The sequence below is a fragment of the Spodoptera frugiperda genome, chromosome 28, assembly GCF_023101765.2.
Source record: "Spodoptera frugiperda isolate SF20-4 chromosome 28, AGI-APGP_CSIRO_Sfru_2.0, whole genome shotgun sequence".
NCBI classification, from domain to species: Eukaryota; Metazoa; Arthropoda; class Insecta; order Lepidoptera; family Noctuidae; genus Spodoptera; species Spodoptera frugiperda.
The window spans coordinates 4924122-4945588 of NC_064239.1; the positions used below are offsets into that span (position 1 = coordinate 4924122).

General features: G+C 33.8%; 1 protein-coding gene across 2 annotated transcripts in view; it reads left to right on the top strand.

The window, feature by feature from the left end:
• LOC118264924 (pyrokinin-1 receptor-like) overlaps positions 1–21467 on the top strand; it is a 103998-nt gene that overhangs the window by 45434 nt on the left and 37097 nt on the right. For both annotated transcript variants that reach the window (XM_035577588.2, XM_035577587.2), the window contains exon 2: positions 5489–6304. In XM_035577588.2, coding sequence (XP_035433481.1) covers positions 5494–6304 — 811 coding nt within the window. In that variant the 5' untranslated portion in view covers positions 5489–5493. The remainder of the gene's footprint in view (positions 1–5488; positions 6305–21467) is intronic.

Genomic DNA, 21467 nt, shown 5'->3' on the forward strand with positions numbered 1-21467 from the left:
CATTCACATTAAGTTGTTTGCTTCCCTTTGAACTATTTGTAGGAAATAAACAGACATACATACATAAGCGCAATCGTTATATGCATAGTTTGAATTTCTTATCTTTAAATTACATCTTTTATTTGCTTATATCATTGCATATTTTATATGAAATCTTATAAGAAAATAAAATAATATAAGGTCACCTGTTTTTTTCTATAAATTAGGTAATTTTAGTGTAATAACTTCGTATTTTTTAAGGAAAATTTATAGACCACATAATGGAAAATTCTCAATTCAATCGGCAATCAATTCTGAGCTTCGATTAGCCAAATAAATGGACTTCTAGAAACGGAGAGTCTACCTAATAATCATTTAAATGAAAAATAAATAACATTACTATCTACGATATAAATTAATATTATATCAAAGGCACATTTATTTTAAATTAAATTCCACTTTATTTACTTGATTCTACTATACTGATAGACCTTATAAGTATAATATTTTAAAAAAGATTTGTTAATCTGTTCTTAAACAAAATTGGGCTGATTTTGACTAAAAATAGCGACAAGGACAGCAAGAAAGAGCGCTATGGGCAATGACCATGACTACCACGAGAAAAAAATAATGATCATGAAAATCATTAAATTTTAGATGACAGAAGTCGCACATCGATGATCCATGAACAAATAACTAGTGACAGATGACAGAAGTCGCATATCGATGATCGACGAACAAATCAGAATAGGATGACATACAAATCAATGTCAAAGTTTACATGCAAATGTACCGTACATGGATAGAAAATCCTAATGAACAACAGTTGGGCAGAAAGACCGAAAAAAAGGCATGATCACCTCGCTTGGTCGGAGGAGCCTCCTTTTCTTAGAGAACTTTATACACTATTCCCTAAAATGGTTATAGGTTTGCGCGAGTAAAGCAGTGAGAAAAACTAGTTAAATAAATATATTGGATTTATATTTACCGTTGATGCGTTAAATTATTGCTCATCTTAATCATTCTCGTTTGTCACAGGCCATCGAACTGATGTTAGGCGACGTGTAATTCAATTGAAATAATTTGTCACGCGATTTGATTAGAATTAAGCTTCTGTTCATTCACACTAAATTGTTAAACAAATATGACATTGTTTGTTCGTTATCTTTATTAAAACGTTCTTCAAAAAGTTATAACTAGATCTTCGCTTGCACAAAATGGAGTTTCATTAAATCATCATACTTTTATGAAAAAAAAACAGAAGACCTTTATGTTTCTGTACATTTGTCTGTAAAAATTAAAAAATGTTTACTTTCTATGAACTATCGTGAGTGCTTCGTGTGGTATATCTATCACAGACGGACCCGGAGCTGTTAACAGTCTAGCAGGTTACTGGGGCTTCGACTCGAAAAGCAGAAGTAGGAACGGGGTGGTTTTCAGTCAGTAAGAGTCTGGCACTCCTCTCGCCTCGTCTAAAACGGGAGAAGCAAATGGATAATATTCCCCCTCAAAATAAAAAAGGTCTATCTATACCTAGTTAATTAGAATAAAATAAAATTGAAATATACAGATTCACGACAGAGTATTGGTATTAGGCTTGTTCCCGACACTTTATATAGGGAACAGAGAGTAAAGTTCCCTAAGAAAAGGAGGATCCTCCGACCAGGCGAGGTGATCAGCCTGGCGGGCTTTCTGCCCCACTGTTGTTCGTTGGGATTTTCTATCCGTGTTAATTCGCATGTAAACTTCGTATGTGCGATGCAGGATATTTATGACGTCATCCGTTGATTTGCTCATCGATAGTCTATGTGCGATAGCTCCTAACTATTGACTATTGAAATTTATATTGAAGTACTATTAACTTGTACTTCAATATAGTCTTGTAGGTATTTGTATTTTATGAAAACAAACAAGTTCAAATACTTGAGTGAAATTTAGTAACACGACCTGTCGTTTGTGCTTCATTGTGGAATGAACAAACATGTATTCAATACCAGAAACGCAATATCTTTTATAGTTCTTCTTACAAAGGGTTATTAAATACATTACTTTGTATTTGTATTTGTCAAACAATGAAGTCGTAATACTTATAATTAATTATTAATGGCTTGTAAGTCGATTGTCTCCTTATTTCTTATCTTTTTTTTTTAAATATGGCGTTTAGAAGTATCTAATAACTCAATCTTACTGTAGATTTTTTATGAAAAGCTTTTATTGGCCACTTAACAAAAAAATAGTAATGTAACATTTTAGTATCATTCCAGCCAGTGATATTATAAACGCGAATGTAAGTTGGTTTTATGAATATTTTAATTTTCACATATGTTACATAAAGTTAAGGATGTAAAGAAGGATCTTATAAGATTTTTTTAAAGGCGGAAAATCATTCATTTACTACTCCCGCGTCAAGCGAGACGAGAGGGAGTGTCAGACTCTTACGGACTAAAAACCACTGCATACCTACTCCTGTCCTTCGAGCTGGAGCTCCAGTAAGCCCGCTAGGTTGTCCGCAGGATCAGGCATCAGCCCTACTGGACTCCATCTGAAGAACTGGGCCCCATCTGTGGATCATTTGGGATAGGTAATTCACATGGACAAACCCGCGTGTAAAAGCTAGTTTATAATGGCGTTAGATAATGTAACAGTGATTAATATTACTAAAACCACGACGAAACAGAGCTACGATAAAGCGTAAAAGTTTTGATAAGGGTCGCAGTAGGTGTGTTATGACCAATAATTCAGACAAACAATTAACAAACTTTAGGAAGGGCACATGTATCGTGGATTCAAGCCACATACCAGTTCCAACTACTTAAATATTTAAATACTTTGAAAGTGATCTTATTCGTATAGTACTACGGTTGACATTCTCATAAAGGGTTGTCTGTAAAGTGCCTCGTTTACACCTCGCTACAAAAACTAGGAGCATTGTAAAGTACGATCAGTCAAGTTGTTGGGTGTAAAAGTAATGAAAATAGAGATTGTAGTGATGAGTAGAGACCAATTGGACTAAAAAAGTGGGAAAAGTTGAAACATATAGGTTTTCAAACCGTTTGTTCCATGAATTATTATGTTATCGGCTTACTTACGTAACTGTTTGACGAGGAACTCGACTAGTTATAAGCCATGCTATAGGCTTATATTCATGAGCAGCATTCCGCGACACACGTTTGATAGATGACCTACCTCAAGATTTTTTTTTAACTGAAAGGTATGTTGTGTAATTGGTTGCGTAGTAATTGTTGCATTGGTGCTATTTACACACCTAAACACACAGTGTAAATTAACACCTTTGCCTTATATGCAGTAATTCGATAGCTTGTTATGTACAATTATACCTATTGTACCTATTATGTATTATTAATAATAATAATTTGTAAATTTACGAATGCAATAATACTCAGTAGCCGTGTTTACTACTACTAACTAACATCAAAAGAAACAGTATCAGTTTTTCTACATCGTAGTAAACTCGTTAAACCACTTCGTCTAGTTACTTTGATGTTTTCCGCAGTTTTACGAGGATTCGATCAACAAAATCAAGGTAATAATAATATACCGGAAATATTTTGATAACCTTTTCAATAATGTATTGTATATTGTACCTTATAAAGTACATTATTGTATTTCTTTTAATAGAAACAAGATGGTTTTGGAGCTTTCATCTAATTTTATTTCTTAATTCCTTATGTGTACCTAGTATTGTAGTATAAAGCCGATTGCTAAGTTAGCTCGCATAGCTAAAGCAGATTTTCATACTTGTGTGTAGACCGCACACTATGCGAGATAAAGTAAGCGAGTTCAGAAAACTGTGTCGACTACGAGAACTAAACTGAACTAATTTTTATTTTTTTTATCTTAGCCCTACACTAGGATTTTCTTCTGTACCGTGGGTGCGTTTACAAACTTACAAGTTCACAGACACATAAAACCTAGACCCGAAACAACAATTAGTGGATCACACAAAGAGTTGCTCCGTTTGAGAATCGACCCACTACACGTTACATGGCAGCCGGTTGCCCAGCTACCGTGCCAACCATGTAGTCATACTTAATTTAGTTCAGTTCTTGGTCTGCAACCGGTTTTAACAAAAATCGTGCGATCATGTTGTTTGATAGACGGTTATACCAATGCTACATCGAATTCCGTAGTAGTCAACAACGACTTTCACAATAAAAATCCCGTTTGCTTATTGACATGTTGTAGATCTCGAACTGGAGATTTTACTTTGACCAGTGAGTAGGTACAAAAGTGTCCCTTACTTGATCAATTTGACTATACCTTAACTTTTAGCTTTCGATTTGGATTTCAGCTATGATCGTCCCATTGCAGGATAAAGGCCTCCCTACCCTCCTTCCACTCCTCTCTGTTTAAAGCTTTTTGACGCCTATCCTTGTTATAAATGTCGAGTTCGTCCCGCTATCTCCTACTTTTAGCTTTAGTGAAAGTTAATGAAAATTGTTTCTAAATAATTCACATAGCGAAGTGTGAACATGTACGACACCACGAGACAGCCAAGCAATCCGATTTGTTATCCTATTCCTTATTAGTCGATTGCTTTAAGAGTATATACGTCCAGTTATACTGATTTCCCACAGGAATTTGTCTAGAACGATATAATTAGGTTTGTTTACTTGTTTAGGTACTAAGATTTTCCAAGAAAACACATTTCTATTGGTTATTAAGAGTTAAAATTGTCTGCTGGAATCTAGCTTCCTTCGACTGAAAAGAAAAATATGAGAGCACTTTATAAGTAGTACTTGATAGTTCTAAACATAATGATATAATGATTCCTTCAATTCTAAGCTCTATTGAGGAAAAATCCATGACTAACAAGATTATCAGCTATTGATATAATGGCGTATAAATGCTTCAGTATTATTTAGTGTCATACTTATTTATTTTTGGAAATGATTTCAATATTCCACCTCTTATAAAAATACAAACTCATATCAGATACATAATTATGCTCGTGCCGAGCTTTAGAGCGTTGCCCTCTCAGCCTAATAACATCAGAAGTATGTATATGTAATTATAATAATATTAGGTACATGCTTTATATTTATATGAACCATTGCATGAGAGGAATTTATTTATTTCCTTTGAAAAAGGTCATGGAAGGAAAATTAGAAAACTAATTACGTCATACGTGTCAACCCCCACCAACAAAGTTAATCGTGTTCTAATCATTAATTTGGTCGCGTTAACAGTCAATTAGTGAGTGACCTTCAAGATGTTTACGTGCAACAAACAAGCCACAATGAGTTAAATAATACAGTATAATGTAGCAGTATGGACGTACCTCTGTGTTTATAGATTTAAATCATCATAACGTATCATTTATTTACGGCAGCAGGTACTGTTGGACTTGTAATAATTGTTCCAACTTTAAAACATAAACACATGGACCGGTTACGAGTTGGACTTTACTCGGACAATGTCGTTCGTGTATATTTTTATTCCAGAGGGGTCTATAACTTCGATGAAAACATGTTTGTCTTGTTCACAGGTAAAATGACATTGTCAGCGCCCCCGATCGATGAGTATGAGGACCCGTTCGTCGTGATGAACACGACGAACGTGTCGAGCCACCCGGCCGCCTACGACGAGCCATACACCCTGGACCTGGTGGTGCCTCTCACCGTCACATACGTGGTCATCTTCGTGGCCGGCATCCTGGGGAACACCAGCACCTGTGTGGTCATTGCGAGAAACCGCTCTATGCACACCGCCACAAACTTTTACCTATTCAGTTTGGCAATTTCGGATCTCATATTGTTAGTATGTGGACTGCCGTTCGAGGTGCACAGATTATGGAATCCGGACACTTATCCGTTGGGCGAGGCCCACTGCATCGCCATCGGGTTAGCGTCGGAGACTTCAGCCAACGCGACAGTGTTGACAATAACCGCGTTTACGGTGGAGCGGTACATTGCGATATGTAGACCTTTCATGTCGCACACCATGTCGAAGCTGTCACGAGCTGTGCGGTTTATAATAGCTATTTGGGTGTTTGCGTTGTGTACTGCGGTGCCGCAAGCGATGCAGTTCGGTATAGTGTCGTATATAGATAATGGTCAGAATGTGAGCGCGTGTACAGTGAAGGGTGTGGGAGTTCATCAAGTGTTCGTTATATCTAGTTTCGTGTTCTTCGTGGTGCCTATGTCGATGATATCAGTGTTGTATGCGTTGATCGGCATTAAGTTGCGGACCTCTCGCGTGTTGCATCCAGTGAAGAAGCTCTCGGTGGACAGTAATGAGAGAGCGAGTGGTCAGATGCAGTACAGGAACGGAGCTTCACAGAGGAGAGTCATTAGAATGCTCGGTAAGATACATTACTACTTATATTTATTAGAATAACTACTGAATTGATAAAATTATTAAAATATAAATTCTGACTAATATGAAGATATGAATATTTAATGTTACGACGTCTATTTCTAAACTACTGTCTTATTGCACAATAGGCACGTGTTAGGTGTATCAGTGTCAATGTCAAAAAATAGTCAGATGTTTTGGACATTTAATAAACATTTTAGTGAAACAAATACAAATGTAAACCTAATTGAGATACATCAAAATATTATTTCAAAACAAAAGACTACTTTGAATACATTAATAAACTTTCACAGTAAATACAATTGTTTTATATTTTGATCGTATGAATAATTCATTAGTGACTGTGTAGTGACCGAACTTAGGTACTTACCTAATTAAACTTTTAATTTATTACTTTGCGTATTATTTTATTTTAATGTCACATTTTGACAGTGTCTTGGGGCTCAAAGCAAGATTTTGTACAAAGAAAGTTATGTGATTAGCTCCAAGCGCAGAGATTTTCATAATGGGCCTTAGTAAACAAGGCATCCGTGAATAATTAGCCTGAATATTACATATTTTCGAACCATTTGATACAAAATCCAGTTTTGCGTAATTTGGCGACCTAAAAACATAATAATGAATGTAATTTTATTTACATAATTCTGCTTGCGATTTACTTAAGCTTTAATTCAATAACTTACTCTCTTATGGTTATAAAATATTAAGGTACGAGAATATGATTGTGTAGGTAGTTGATGATGTTAGTGCTATAATCTAAACCAGAGGCTATGAAACTGGGATTATTATTTTGATTAAGATATAAACAAGGTTCATACACATTAATGTTAGTTCTTATTTATTAGTCTATCTAATTAGCTACGTGTCACACCACTATACAATTATACAACATACAATCATAATATTCTTATTTACTTGATGAAAATAGTTTTTAGTCGCCAAACCCCGACATTCAACAGATTAGTAAGGGTTAACGAGTGGGTCAAATGGGCCCTACACTTGTCAGGCACGTCCTAAAGGAGATTAATCATATTACATTCGCTTTCTGTTTTCTTTTTCCCCAGAGAATGGTAGAAGGACGAAATTTATTGGAAGAAAAAATATACACAATATTCAGTATTAGGTATAGATAGAAACCATTCGTTACTTTCTGTTTTGTTAAACCAGTAATGGACTAATTTTCGAATGGATTTTTCAATTAGCAAGAGCATAAATTATAGTGTGATATCATTTGCCGTGCGTTACAGATATCTAGTATTTTGGTGAAAAGCATTTGTACACAAAATTTATTTGTTTATGCCTTCCGAGAATACCAGTCGAGTTGTTATGATGTTTTATGTCATTACAGAAATGGCCGAAGGGACCCAAATCTGCGATGAAATTATATTAAGAGCGGTTGCTGGCCTGAATATACCATAATTTGGCCGCAGACCCGTTAGGATGAAACTACTCAACCGATTAACTAATAACTGTTAAGTTTATTTGCTCGTTTAACGTTTATTATATTTGTGTATTTGGAATTGAAAGGGGATTTGAAGTAGGTCTTTTGCTTAGTACGTTTTCTCAGATCTTTATTATATTTAATACGACATTGCTCCTTTTTTGGGCTTTGATTTTCACAAGTATTAAACGCTCTAATATTCTCCTCTGTTTGTTGCTATGGGTATTAGGTAGTCTTTGCAAATATATTTACATTTAATGTCGACGTTTGGCCGATATCTCACCTGATGGTAAATGATGATGCGGCCTACGATGGAGCACGTTTGCCCATAAGCAAACTATTCACTCGGGCTTTGAAGACACCCATGTTATACCCATCAGGAAACACAGACTCCGGCAAGGAGTTCCATTAGCAGTTCGCACAAGGCAGCTTGAAGCCAAGCGCTTCGTGCGAGTGATAAATATGATCAAATTCAAGGAATTTGAACTAATTTAGTGTTGTGCTTTAGGATTGTTTGTTAGTTAGCATAAAGCATTTAGTTGTAGTTTAGTTCCATTTGTACATTAGCTATGTAGATACGAGATTAAAGATTTGTTTCATTGTGCTTCTGATGTATGTATGGTGATTTTCCAAGCGGCTCTTCTTTTGATATCATGATTCAAGTATATTATAATGCAATGATTGACTGTAAAAAAGATATCTTGTCAATATGAATCTGTTGAATGGAAAATTTATAAGTTCGTAGTGAGTAGCATTACCTATTCTTCAGTCTCTACTTCATCAGAGTGTCTTTGTTTCTGTTAGATGTAACTATTCAAAGCCATAAAATTGTTTTGAGAAAGGCATCTTATAGGCGTCTTTATACCCGTGCCTAACTTAAACCTGAGCGTCATAAATGGGGCTCAGTAGGACTGATGCTTGATCCGGAGCTGCGGATTACATAGTGCATATACCGGGACTCCAGCTCAAAAATTAGGAGTAGGAATTGGGTAGTCAGTAAGAGTCTGACACTCCTTCTTGCCTCGCATAAAGCGGGAGAAGTAATTAGATGAATATTCAAAAATAGGTGTCCCTATAATCGGTCACATGTTTACATTGGGACAACTTTTGAGTCATTGACACTCATCTTTAGGATCTTTGCCCTAAAATCATGTCATATTTTATCGGCTTTGGTATTTGGGTTAGCACTTTATCACACAATTTCAATACAAGGGAACATCTGAGTCCCACACACGATATCTTTTATGTTCCTTTTCAATATAACCAGAAACCGTTTAATATTCAAACGTAAAAGATTTCTTTTCATCGTTTTTTGCGCTCAGTAAATTGGTATGTTAATGTTCTTAGGAATAAAAAAATTACCATTTCATGTTGTGACCTAATTTTGCTTTTTCGTAGTTAGGCATAGTTACAAAAACTTTGTTTGGAAGTCTGGGATGAGGTTTTTGTATTGGGACCTGAATTTGCCTAATATGGTTTAGGCTACCTAGTATGCATAATCATTCCTTTTTGTTTTTTTTTTGATACACGATGGAACAAATATTAAGAACTATGTTAATTAACTCAGGTACTTTTTATGTGGTTTGCAAGTCATAATATACTTTGACTGCTTCGTTGGTCAAGTGGTTGCAAGTGTGAGTTCGTCGAGTTCGAATCCAGAGTCAGATAAAGTATTACTGGACATTTTTCGTTTTTCGAAAATTGCACAGCAATAGCACGGAGTCTGGAATTGTGTCCAGTATATGACAATAGGCTCACCTATTATTACATGGGACTTATAACACAAATAGTGAAAAGTAGGTGGGTAATAATACACTCTTATGTACTAGTAGTTATCAATTACGTAATGGCAAAGATGTTCGCTAGCCGAATACACGGGTGCCTAAGTATCTTTCTAAATGAATAGGTAATATATAGCGGGTCGTTGAGCTGCTTAAAACGGGGTTTTCTATCAGCTTATCAACTAACTTCAATAGATTTTCGACTTTATAAATGAAAGATATGGTAGAAAATATTATATCAAAGAAACTAACTACTACTTATATACAGTTAATATGAGATCTAATTTGAAGCACCCGAGTCAAATTACAGGAAAAGGTTTCAGTTAAACTAATTAATTTGCATTTAAAAATATATATTTCTAGAAACTCGTAGACAATGGATACGGTACTGAAAAAATCAGAATATTTTTATTTACATTGTCTTTACGCGTATATTAATGCGTAACAGCGACCATATTGGAAATAGCGAATTAAATGTCTTATCCAAACATTTCGCGAAAAACTTACAAAGATAAATTTAAAACTTTAGTCGCTTTAACTTTTGATGATGATGATGGTGCTTTATAAGCTTCGATCGTGGCTTGAAATCAGTCGAGCAAAGATCGAAGTTATGAGATAAGAGCAAGTGGTATTAATCATTTAGTAGCTACGTACGACTTTCGATAGTTATTTATTATACAGCTTATTGCCATTCGAGTTAAAATTTATAATCTATTAAATAAATGTGCCCAAAGTTATTCTTTTACACTAAAGAAAACTGTCGCAGTTTTAAAATAAACTTGAACCGTATGTGTTCAGTCAGAGTGGAAGAATGTCAGTGGAAACGTACCCACAGGTTAATTATAAAGTTAATATGGGAGTCTATAGTTAGCTCGTTTGTCGTCTTGCCTTAGTTCAATTGCGTACTCTAAATTGGAGCAATTGGATTTTAACTGGCGAATGATATTTCCTTTAAAAGAATAGCGTTATGATTGAAGATTGATTCTTCACTCTTTATATTTATTATCATGAAAGAAAAATTAATACTAATAATGAAATTTTGCTTTATGCTAATAAGATTTGTACCAAGATATTCAGATTTTTTATGAATCAAGATTGAAACGTACTCTAGATGCATCTGATAGATAAAGTTCACTGCTAGGTGACTTGTAAGTATTGATGCTACCCATAGCACATAATACAAAAACCTGTTAATTGCAGTGTATTTATATTTCATTCCAAACTGGCAAAAGTCACCTCTAGGTATTTTTTAATCAAATTATTTTGGTCGATATAATTGGCTTTTAGCAAAAAAGTTTACCGTGCCTGCTGTGTAGGTATAATAAAATATAATTATGTTTTTATAAATAGTAAATTTGCTAAAAATATCATACAAATTATAGGTAATCGATTGTAAAAAAATATATGTGTTATAATGATTCACAGTATTGATGTTATTGAGCAAAATGTGAATCTTGAATTTGGTGTACAGAAAATATGTTTATGTTTATTTGTTGTTCAATATAAAGAAGCCCCCATGGCCTGTGGCTACCGTTTCCTGACGTCAATGGAGATATAGCTTTTTCTATTTTTACCTAGCAGTTAAGGAAACAAAAGAAAAAAAATAAATGAAAGTAAGTACTTGTAAGGTCAGATTAAAAAAAACAACAAACGAAAGAAATATAATTACGAATTTGCATTTAAAAAAAAGAAAGACCTTACCTGCCCTAGATACTGATCTGGACCAAATACGAAAAGTCAGAAAAATATCATCGTTCCTACGAAATTCTTTAGCTTTACAATTCAACTTTTAATTAAATTAGTTTATCTTACTTGGAGTTAGTCGAGGGCGTCTCAAATGTCCTACTTGTCTTAGAAAAACTATCCATCACCTAGGGATATAACTCTGTTATCTTTACATTAAGTTTGTAGGACGTAAACAAAACAACACGTCCTTTAGTCCTTATAGGGGTAAGCAGAGAAGTATCAGGTACCTGAACATCTACATTTTGTCAGTTAAGACATTAGGTACTTGTTTTTATGTAATAGGACATGGTTAATAAACTATAAATGAAAGTGTTAAAGTGTGGAAATAGGGTAAAATACTAAAAAAGGATGAAGTCACTGTGGTGTTAGCTGCTCTATTCAAATTCAGGAAAATGTACCAGTATTGTTACAACAATAAATTTCAGACTTTATTGCGTTTAGCATAAAGCTTAAATTACCATCACATGAAACTGAATACATAATTGATTAATACTGCGTAGTACATTTAGTAGATAATATGTAATTTTGGAAAATAAAAGGCATTATATTATGTACGTCGAACTCAGAATTTGATAATGACCACTTAAAGCAAATAACGACGAAGTTAATAATAGTTCATTGAAGCATTTATCAATGAATGAAATAGAAACAAGCAATTTATTCTATTCATACAATTAATTGGCCAATTTAATTGGTGTTTTGTGGCAATAAAAATTGATGATACGAGCCGTTATTTATTTAGGCAACAGCAAGTCAACTTTATACCAATCCATCAAATATCCTGAAGGTATTTTCAGTCTCAGTATTTATGGAATAGGGTCTAGAATCGATTGAATAATTTTGACATATTAGTGTATGTTGACCTGCAGTATATTTACGTTTTTGAATTATCTACAGCTATAAAACATGAAATTGCTATGCTACACAGTTCTAGTGTGTGTGGGTAATTAATTGTGTAGGTACAGACTAGATTAGGAACACTAAATTGGAATAAAATAGTTTTATAGAGTTTTCACGTGACTAGACTATTTCTAGATTGCTTTAGTCTAGCGGTTTATAATTACGGTCTTTTATAGATATAAATGGATTTATTTAACTTTTTCTTCCAATTTTATGTTTAGCTTGGCGCCATCTTGGAATTAATTGGGTTAGCAGCACATACTAGCGCAAAATTTAAAATCTAGTTTAATTTAAATATATAATTACTTCTTTTCTTTAATATTAAATACGGAATCTATTGTTGTATTCTTTCTTCCTCAGTGCGTTATATGTTTATACGTATCTTAGAATGGGGTAACCAAAAATTACAAAATACATAAGTATAGTTAAGATTAATGAATTAAAAATTAAAATTGATCTTGATTTATTGTCATGTTTATGAGACCAATACTAACAAATAAATAATTATAACCATTTAACCTTGACATTGAATAAAACTTGTTCTAATTGTAAACTTAGTCAGATGACACAAATCGTCGAAATGATTATTTTAGTACGAGGTAATTTTTTTTATAAAACACGTAAACGAACATACTTATTACCTAATGGTAAGCAATCGCCGCCGCCCATGGACACTTGAAACACCAGAGGCGTTAGAAGTGATTTGCTGGCTTTTTGGGGGTTAGGAATTTGAGGGTTGTTGTTCGGGAAACGGGGATTAGGAAGATTGGAATTGGGCCTCCGGTAACCTCACTCACCCAACGAAACACAACGCAAGCGTCGTTTCACGTCGGTTTTCTGTGAGGCCGTGGTATCGCTTCGGTCGAGCCGGCCCATTTGTACCGAAGCATGGCTCTCCCACACTTGAATTACTTGATATTGTGTATATAAGGCTCGATAGTAAATAAATTCATGTTTCGTATATAATCAGTCACTTCACTATATCATTAAGCAGGTAATTGAATTGAAGTAAAGTAAAGATTATTAAATGGCAATAGGCTCACCACCTATTACAAGGAACTTACAACATAAATTGTGAAAAGTGGGTGTATACGCAGTGGCATTACGTGCCATAATGTGCACCTCTGCCTTCCCCCTTCGGGGATTAAAGGCGTGACGATATGTATGTATGTATGTAAAGATTACTGATTGAATCTATTTATTTACTTTTCATAAAATAAATTGCTTTTTAGTTTCGCATTTAATTAATTCAAATTATTAATATTTATTCGCTATTAAAGTTTATTGCAAATAAGCACGACATATGAACACAATTTTACTTTATTACATTTTTGAAAATTGAGTTTGTGTGTTTTGTATTAAAATATTCGATTTTTATTTAAATTTTATTGCACATATATTAGATTTATAATTTAATTTTTTGAAAATTTAAATATTATGTGCATATTAAAGTAACTATCTATGCAACAAATGTTTAAGTTTATGGCGTTATTGTAATCACATTTGGTTTTATGTAACATTATATTGGTATGTATGTACGAGAATAGGTAGAGATGCTTTGCTTGCTTTCAACCCCTTGTCTGTCAAAACATAAACAAACACAATTTTAATTTTATTATCTTTGTTTGTACGTCCGTATCTTATTTAAGTTACGAGCTGCAATTAAGCATATTGCAACAAACAATGGATTTTATTTCAGTATCGAAACAAGACCGCGGTCAGCCCTCTGATTGGTTGGTTTATTCGAGCCGGCCAATCAGAACGCCGAACGATTACTTTAAACGTAAAGCAAACTCATACTAAGTGTACCAAAATAATACCAAACTGAGCTATAATGTTTGTAATATCTTTATATATATAATTCTTCTGTACGTGTGTATGTCACTGAACTCCTCTTAAACGACTAGACCGATTTTGATGAAACTGTTTGTGTGTGTTCAAGAGGATCTGAGAATGGTTTAGATTCACAATTTTGTCCGCTGGACAATGTTTTTTTAATTAATTTTTAATTTATTAGTAGTTGTTGATTTTGGAATGTTTTACATTGGATCCGACAGACGTCGCTACCATCGCAGTGTCAAATATTAATGACGTTTTTCACCAAAAAGGTCCAGAATGTTTTAGCTTATTAAAAAAGTTTAAAATTTTCAAATTAAAGACGTGTAGACAGGACAACGTCTGTCGGGTCCGCTAATCTTTATATATATAATTCTTCTGTATGTGTGTATGTCACTGAACTTCTCTTAAACGACTGGACCGATTTTGATGAATTTTTTTGTGTGTGTTCAAGGGGATCTGAGAATGGTTTAGATTCACAATGTTGTCCGCTGGACAATGTTTTTTTAATTAATGTTTAATTTATTAGTATTAGTATGTTTAATTTATAGTAGTTGTTGATTTTGGAATGTCTTACATTGGATCCGACAAATTTTCAAATTAAAGACGTGTAGACAGGACAACGTCTGTCGGGTCCGCTAGTCTTTATATATATAATTCTTCTGTACGTGTGTATGTCACTGAACTCCTCTTAAACGACTAGACGGATTTTGATGAAACTTTTTGTGTGTGTTCAAGAGGATCTGAGAATGGTTTAGATTCACAATTTTGTCCGCTGGACAATGATTTTTTGATTATTTTTTAATTTATCAGTAGTTGTTGATTTTGGAATGTTTTACATTGAATCCCACAGACGGCGCTACCATCGCAGTGTCAAATATGAATGACGTTAGATATTGTCATAACATTTGAATAACAATTTTCATCAAAAAGGTCCAGAATGTTTTAGCTTATTAAAAAAAGTTTAAAATTTTCAAATTAAAGACGTGTAGACAGGACAACGTCTGTCGGGTCCGCTAGTGATAATGTAAAGTTTGTGACTACTTTATTTAATAATCCGACTAACTCTACTTATAAATTAGACTAAAATGAAAATAACTTAACATTTAACGCTACATAAGCAGCCAAATTATAGTGTAGTATAATTATTAAAAAATGACGTGTTTACGCAACAAAAATGTAATATTTACATAAGTCTATCACGCATTCTCGCTCGACGCGTAACACGCACTCTGGCCAAACATTTCAAACGTTTGGCGTGATTGGCACGCGATTGCGTCACGTCAAAACATCGATCAATTTTCTATTAATTTTAAGAAATATTTCCGTAACATTTTAGTGTATAAAATAATTACGATATTTTGAAAATAACAGATCATGCTGGGCTTGCTATTTTCAAAAGTGGCTAGAGTAGCTAAGTATTTTATTATAACTTTCGTGAGACATACTTAATTAATTATTATGTTATCGGCATACTCATGTAACTGTTTGACGAAGAACTCGACTAGTTTCAAGCCATGCTAGAGGCTCATATTACATAAGCCGCGTGAGTAAGTCGATAACATAATTAATTTAGCTAAGTATTATCTAAAAACGGTACCTATTACCTACATCTATTTGTTAAAATTTCGTTAGATGTGCTGCTGTTTTCATTATAATAAGCAAGTCTATTACTAAGCATTAAAGATTCAGATTTTGATATAAGCACACAGATTGCTAACTGTTAATATACCTATAGAGTCGAGAATTTGAATATTTAAAAAGGAAATTGTGAAATTCTAAATTAAAAGATAGGTACCGATAGAAATCTACTTTTCTTTTTTACTATCTGTGTTCAATTTCAAAGAAAACTTAATGTACTTAGACTGGATAGCATAATGTGTTAATCCTTTATCTCCGTGTATTGTATATTAACACGAATCCAATAGCAACACAGTATTATGTATCTCCATATCAGTTCTCTCAGTTCCAGCCCGATAACTTCAATATCGGCTTGCCACCCAACTAAATCTCCTTGCATCCAATATCGCACCAATAACAAGAACGGAAAAATGAAATCAGAAACAGATATGAATAAAATTTTATATCTCTTACATTTCCTTTCTTTTGTATACGTGTATTGCGGATTTGGTTTTTTTAGAAGTGTTACTTGTGTTTGTGTAAGAGTATGATTTTGTGGGACTTGTGTTTATGGGCCAATATTTCAGCCAATATTCTCAAAGTGCCATCAGACCACCATAGATGGAGCCCAGTAGGGATGACGTCTGTTCCGGACCTATGGACTACCTAGCGGGTTTACCAGGGCTCTGGCTCGAAAAGCAGGAGTAGGAATGGGGTGGTTTTTAGTCAGTGAGACTCTGGTACTCCTTTTCGCCTCGCCCAAGGTGGGAGAAGACATTGGAAGATTTTCCCTCCTTAAAAAAAGAGCCAATATTTTTCTCTTGACTGTGCGATTGGTCCACCAATTTAAGATCGCTCTGAATAATAAGTTATGGAGAAGGCTATGCTCGGATTAAATTTAGATTAGATTTCAGCCATGATCGTCCCACTGCAGGGCAAAGGCCTCCCTACCTTCCTTCCACTCCTCTCTGTTTAAAGCTTTTTGCGGCCCATCCTTGTCATAGCTGTTGAGTTCATCCCGCCATCTCCTTTTGGGCCTGCCGCGACATCTGTGGACGTTGAGCTCGGAGCCTGCTAAATATAAAGAATACTCTACCAGCTTTTTATGAATTTGAACAATTACTAGGTAATACAAGAATGGTAATACAAATGAATTACTATTGAAAGTAAATGAATTACTAATTATGAATATTCTAAATAAATTGAGTTTACAGCAACAATATGAGGAATAGAAATAACGTTTGTGCTCAATATTAGCATTGTTTTCCAAATGAAACGGTAGTATTTTGGTTCTCATTACCACGTAAATCAGATTGCTTCGTATTTAAATTTGTACTTTTCCGTCTATTATGTATTTTAATCTACTCCGAGTATATCAATTTAAGTTTTTCAGTTGAATTGTATTATTTCAGGAGTTTGGTTTAACGCGAAATGTGTAGGTAACAATGATAAATAAATGATAAATGATAAATGATATTTATTTCTGTAAATAGATTATAAAATAACACTTTTACACGTCAATATTTCAAATAGCTAGATGAGGCCGGAATTTTTTGTACAATTTATTTCTTTTTTTACGCTGAAAATGTTTTCATGTTAGCATCAGCAATATTTTATTGGACGTTGTGTAGGTAGGTACATAGAGTTATTGGATTTAAATCTAATAGATTGAATTTGAAAGCCTATTTCTATTTAAATTAAAGGCCTATTACCATCTTAAACAGTTTCTTCGTCCACAAGATTATTCTATAGTAAAGCGCACTTTCAGTCTTTTTCTTTTTCGTAAATCTTATTTCTCCGTAAATCATTTTGGAAAAAGTTGGATAATTATCATTAAATTATCCGTTCTTATATCATACATACGTTTTATTTACCACCTTTTTATGAATATTTTAATAAATTTAACCTCATATACTCAAAATATGCGAACAACAGCTACCTATAGCCATACTTCTATTTATAACCTCTAACAAAATCTGCATAGTAATCCGTTCCAGTTATAACCAGTTGCTTTGTAACTCAAACGGAACTTTGTTTGAGTAATAATGACAGTAAAGTGTTTAAAATATTAATAAATCACAATGTAATTACCGCTGTATGTAATAAACAAGTGGCGGAGACCGTTAAGAGCTTTTATGTAATGTTATAATGGGCTGAAGCGGCATTTTAAAGGCTACATATAGGCTTTGACCTCGTGCATAGTCAACGAAAATAAAACTGTCATACATATTTTAACTGAACTAAAAATAAACCCGTAATATAAAATATGTGCAACGTCACGCCCCTAACGGGTAGGCGGAGGTCGATATTACAGCACGTAATGCCACTGTACAGTGTACACCCAATTTCCACCATTTGTGTTATAAGTCCCATGTAATAGGGGGTGAGACTATTGCCATACACTGGGCACAATTTCACGTAAAACCGAAAAATATCTAGCAATACTTTGCCCGACCCGGGAATCGAACCCGAGATCCCTTATCCGGCAGCCGCACTTGCGCCCACTTTACCAACGTAGTAGTCAGCAATATAAAATACTAGTCCATGAGCTATTTTTAACGAAATTCACGGAAATAACGAGTACCTATGTATATATTATACTGCTTCTCGTTTTAAGGAAAATAAGGGAAATTATTCTGTTGTAGTATCTCCTCTCTGTTTGGTAATAAACATAGCATCCAAAATACACGATACTAAAATTATGTATAAACAGACAACTAATTTAACTTCAGACACTGGAGCCGGGAGGAACAAATTAAGCGAATAATAAGAGAGAGAGTTCAACGACCAACAGTAACAACAACTCAATTCTTTTTTGGGAAGACTTAAAAATGTAATGTTTCAAGTGTATAAAACAAATATAAAGGAACAATACTCTCAATAGTCTTAGTGTATGTACACACAATAATTTCTATTACGTCCTTGCAACTAGGTATGTGTTTCATTTGACTGCATTTAAATGCAACTGCAGAACTCAAGATTTCAATTTGGGTTGGGGCAAAGCACAGAAATTTTCAATTTTGAAAATTGTTCGTAACAACACGAAGTCTGGAATTACCTACACCTGATATTTGACGATGGTCTTTTCCCCTACTACAATAGGACACACAACCCTACAGAGAACCGCTGTGAAACAACATCGTGTGTTTGATATTGCCCAATTTCCCCAATCCCCAATAATCCTTAAATTCCTAACCCCCTAAAAGGCCAGCAACACACTTGTAAAGCCTCTGGTATTTTGGGCGTCTAGGTGACGCGGATTGTTTACCATCAGGTTTACTGGCTTATCTCATAAAGAAAAGCAGTTAGTCGACCAGTTTCAGGTCACACGAGGGGCGTATAATCATCAGCAGCATATTTTGATGCAACGATACATAGGTGCAAGTAAACCAAATAACTAGTTATTGTGTAATTATTAAACCGGACTATTTAATATTATCACATCTACCTCAGAAGGATACCATGGATACATGATTTTCTTGTATATCTTATTTCGTTTTAAAAATAATCGTAACCTGTTTTAAGTTTCGTCTTAATTTGGACTCAGTTGGTGATTATTAAACGTCCGACCTCAGGGCCATAGGGTCAATTCCAATGTCAAGACAATACACTACCATAAAGTGATTTGTAGTAGTGGTGATTTATTATCGTTTTTTTATAAATAAACATTATGATTATATTATAGTGGTAAGCCACGCTATAATTGTATAAGATTAATGTTGATTGAATTTTAATAATTGTATACGTACTCAAAATCACTTATCAAAAAGATTAGCATTTGTCATTGAGTGGCTTGTTTTATTTATTTTTTTTTCTATATTTTTATAATAACTATCGTGTCAAAGACCAAATTAACTTACAATCACGGATTACTCACGTAAATTAATGAAGTAAAGCTCTACTAGTTTCGAGTCACAGAGGGACTCTCTGACGTGAGAGTCTGCGCACGCTGCTCTTGATGAAGAGTCCCTCTGTGACTCGAAACTAGTAGAGCTTTTCTCCATTAATTTTTTTCTGTTATAAATATACTTTGAATAGGTTGAAAATGTATGGAAATAAAGTTTTTAAACGTTCTAATGATATTAATGTACGGAAAATCAGAAAATGAATTAAAAATATTATAAAATCGTAAATAAAAAAAATGCTTCGTCAAAATTGCTCTTTAATCTAGTCTGTTAATAACTTACAAATCTAGTTCGTCAGCAAAGAAATAGAAATGATAATAATATTAATTAGACACCAAGCTTATCTTAAACATATATTAACATTTAATATATAATGCATACAACTACCGTTTTTGGCTGATAATATTTAAATTAATTTAGCTTGAAGCGGAAACTCTAATTAACATAAAGATAATTATAACATATTAGATAAAGATCAAATTCTAATATTTTTAGCTAGACGCATAGTTTATAAAATTGAATGACGTGTTAATAAAAACTATCTTATTAATTTGTCTATGTGCATACGAATAAGTCTTATCACACTATTATTATAAATGTGAAAGTTTGTTATTTGGATGTTTGTCCATCAAACACGCTAAAACTAATGAATAGATTTTGATGAAATTAGGTATACAGTCAGGGTATAACGTTTTAACCCCATGGAAACGCGGGCTAGAAAAGTGAGTAGCATCTAATTGCGGTCTGGATACCAAAGAATAGATAGGGCAGACAACTACATCAAAATCTGTGCAGTAGTTGCAGCGTGATTGACGGATAAACATCCAAACAAACAAACTGACGTTTATAATATTAGTGTGATATTGTGATATCATTGTAATATGATATTTTATCACCTCACGTATTAAATTATATGCACAAAATGGGTACTTCATTAATTTATTAAAGCATATTTCTCTTAAGTGTAATTTATTAAAGAGCAGGTTTCATATCGTTCGTGTTCATCAGATCTGTTCGTTGGACTTACATCAAATTTTTTGCCATAGCAACATTCTAGTTTTGGAAGCCCATAATTTCTTGTAGGTACTAGTTTCGTTACATAATCTAATATTTTTGTTATTCGCAACACGTAGTTATGGTATTTTTATTTCAATCACTGGCGAAGACTTTTTGTATTCATAATCTTGATTATATAGACACGAGAACCAAATCTGTTTGTAAAAAATTGATGAAAAAAGTTAAGCAACGTGCTGCGTGTAAAATTTTGTGTTTTATAGTTTTTCGATATACCTCATTGTTGTGTTTGAATTACTTATAAATTGGCAGTCACTACGTCGATGGTGTCCAAGTATTTTTGTTTTTTATTTAGACTTCACATACACACGCAACGTTACCCCTTATTATCCCCGAAAGGGTAGGCAGAGGTGCACTTTACGGCACGTAATGCCGCTATACAATGTACACCCACTTTTCACCATTTGTGTTATTATAAGTCCCATGTAATAGGGGGTGATCCTATTTAGACTTTAATATGAAAATATAAACAGTTTTCCGAAAAATATAATACTAAGGTACTTTAAAAAAAAAATGCTTTTGAACTATAAGTCATGGTATCCCAACCAACAAAAGTTAGTTTTATAGAAGGCCATAGAACGTTTTGTAAAAACTAAACGGTGGTCAAATAAAAGGCCAAAGAAGGTGCATCTACAAAGAAAGTGGCGCAATTATATCTCCATTCAGTGTTAAAGTAGAACTATAAGGGTATCAGGCATGACAATTTTGTGATATATAAGCCACCGCAGCACTACTAAAGTGTTTTTAGGTACTGTAAAAGAGTTCATGATTCCATTACATCACTAAAATTCATCATTCATTCATTTTACATTCGTTCACGTCGCTGCAGTGTCTCAGTGTTTTAGA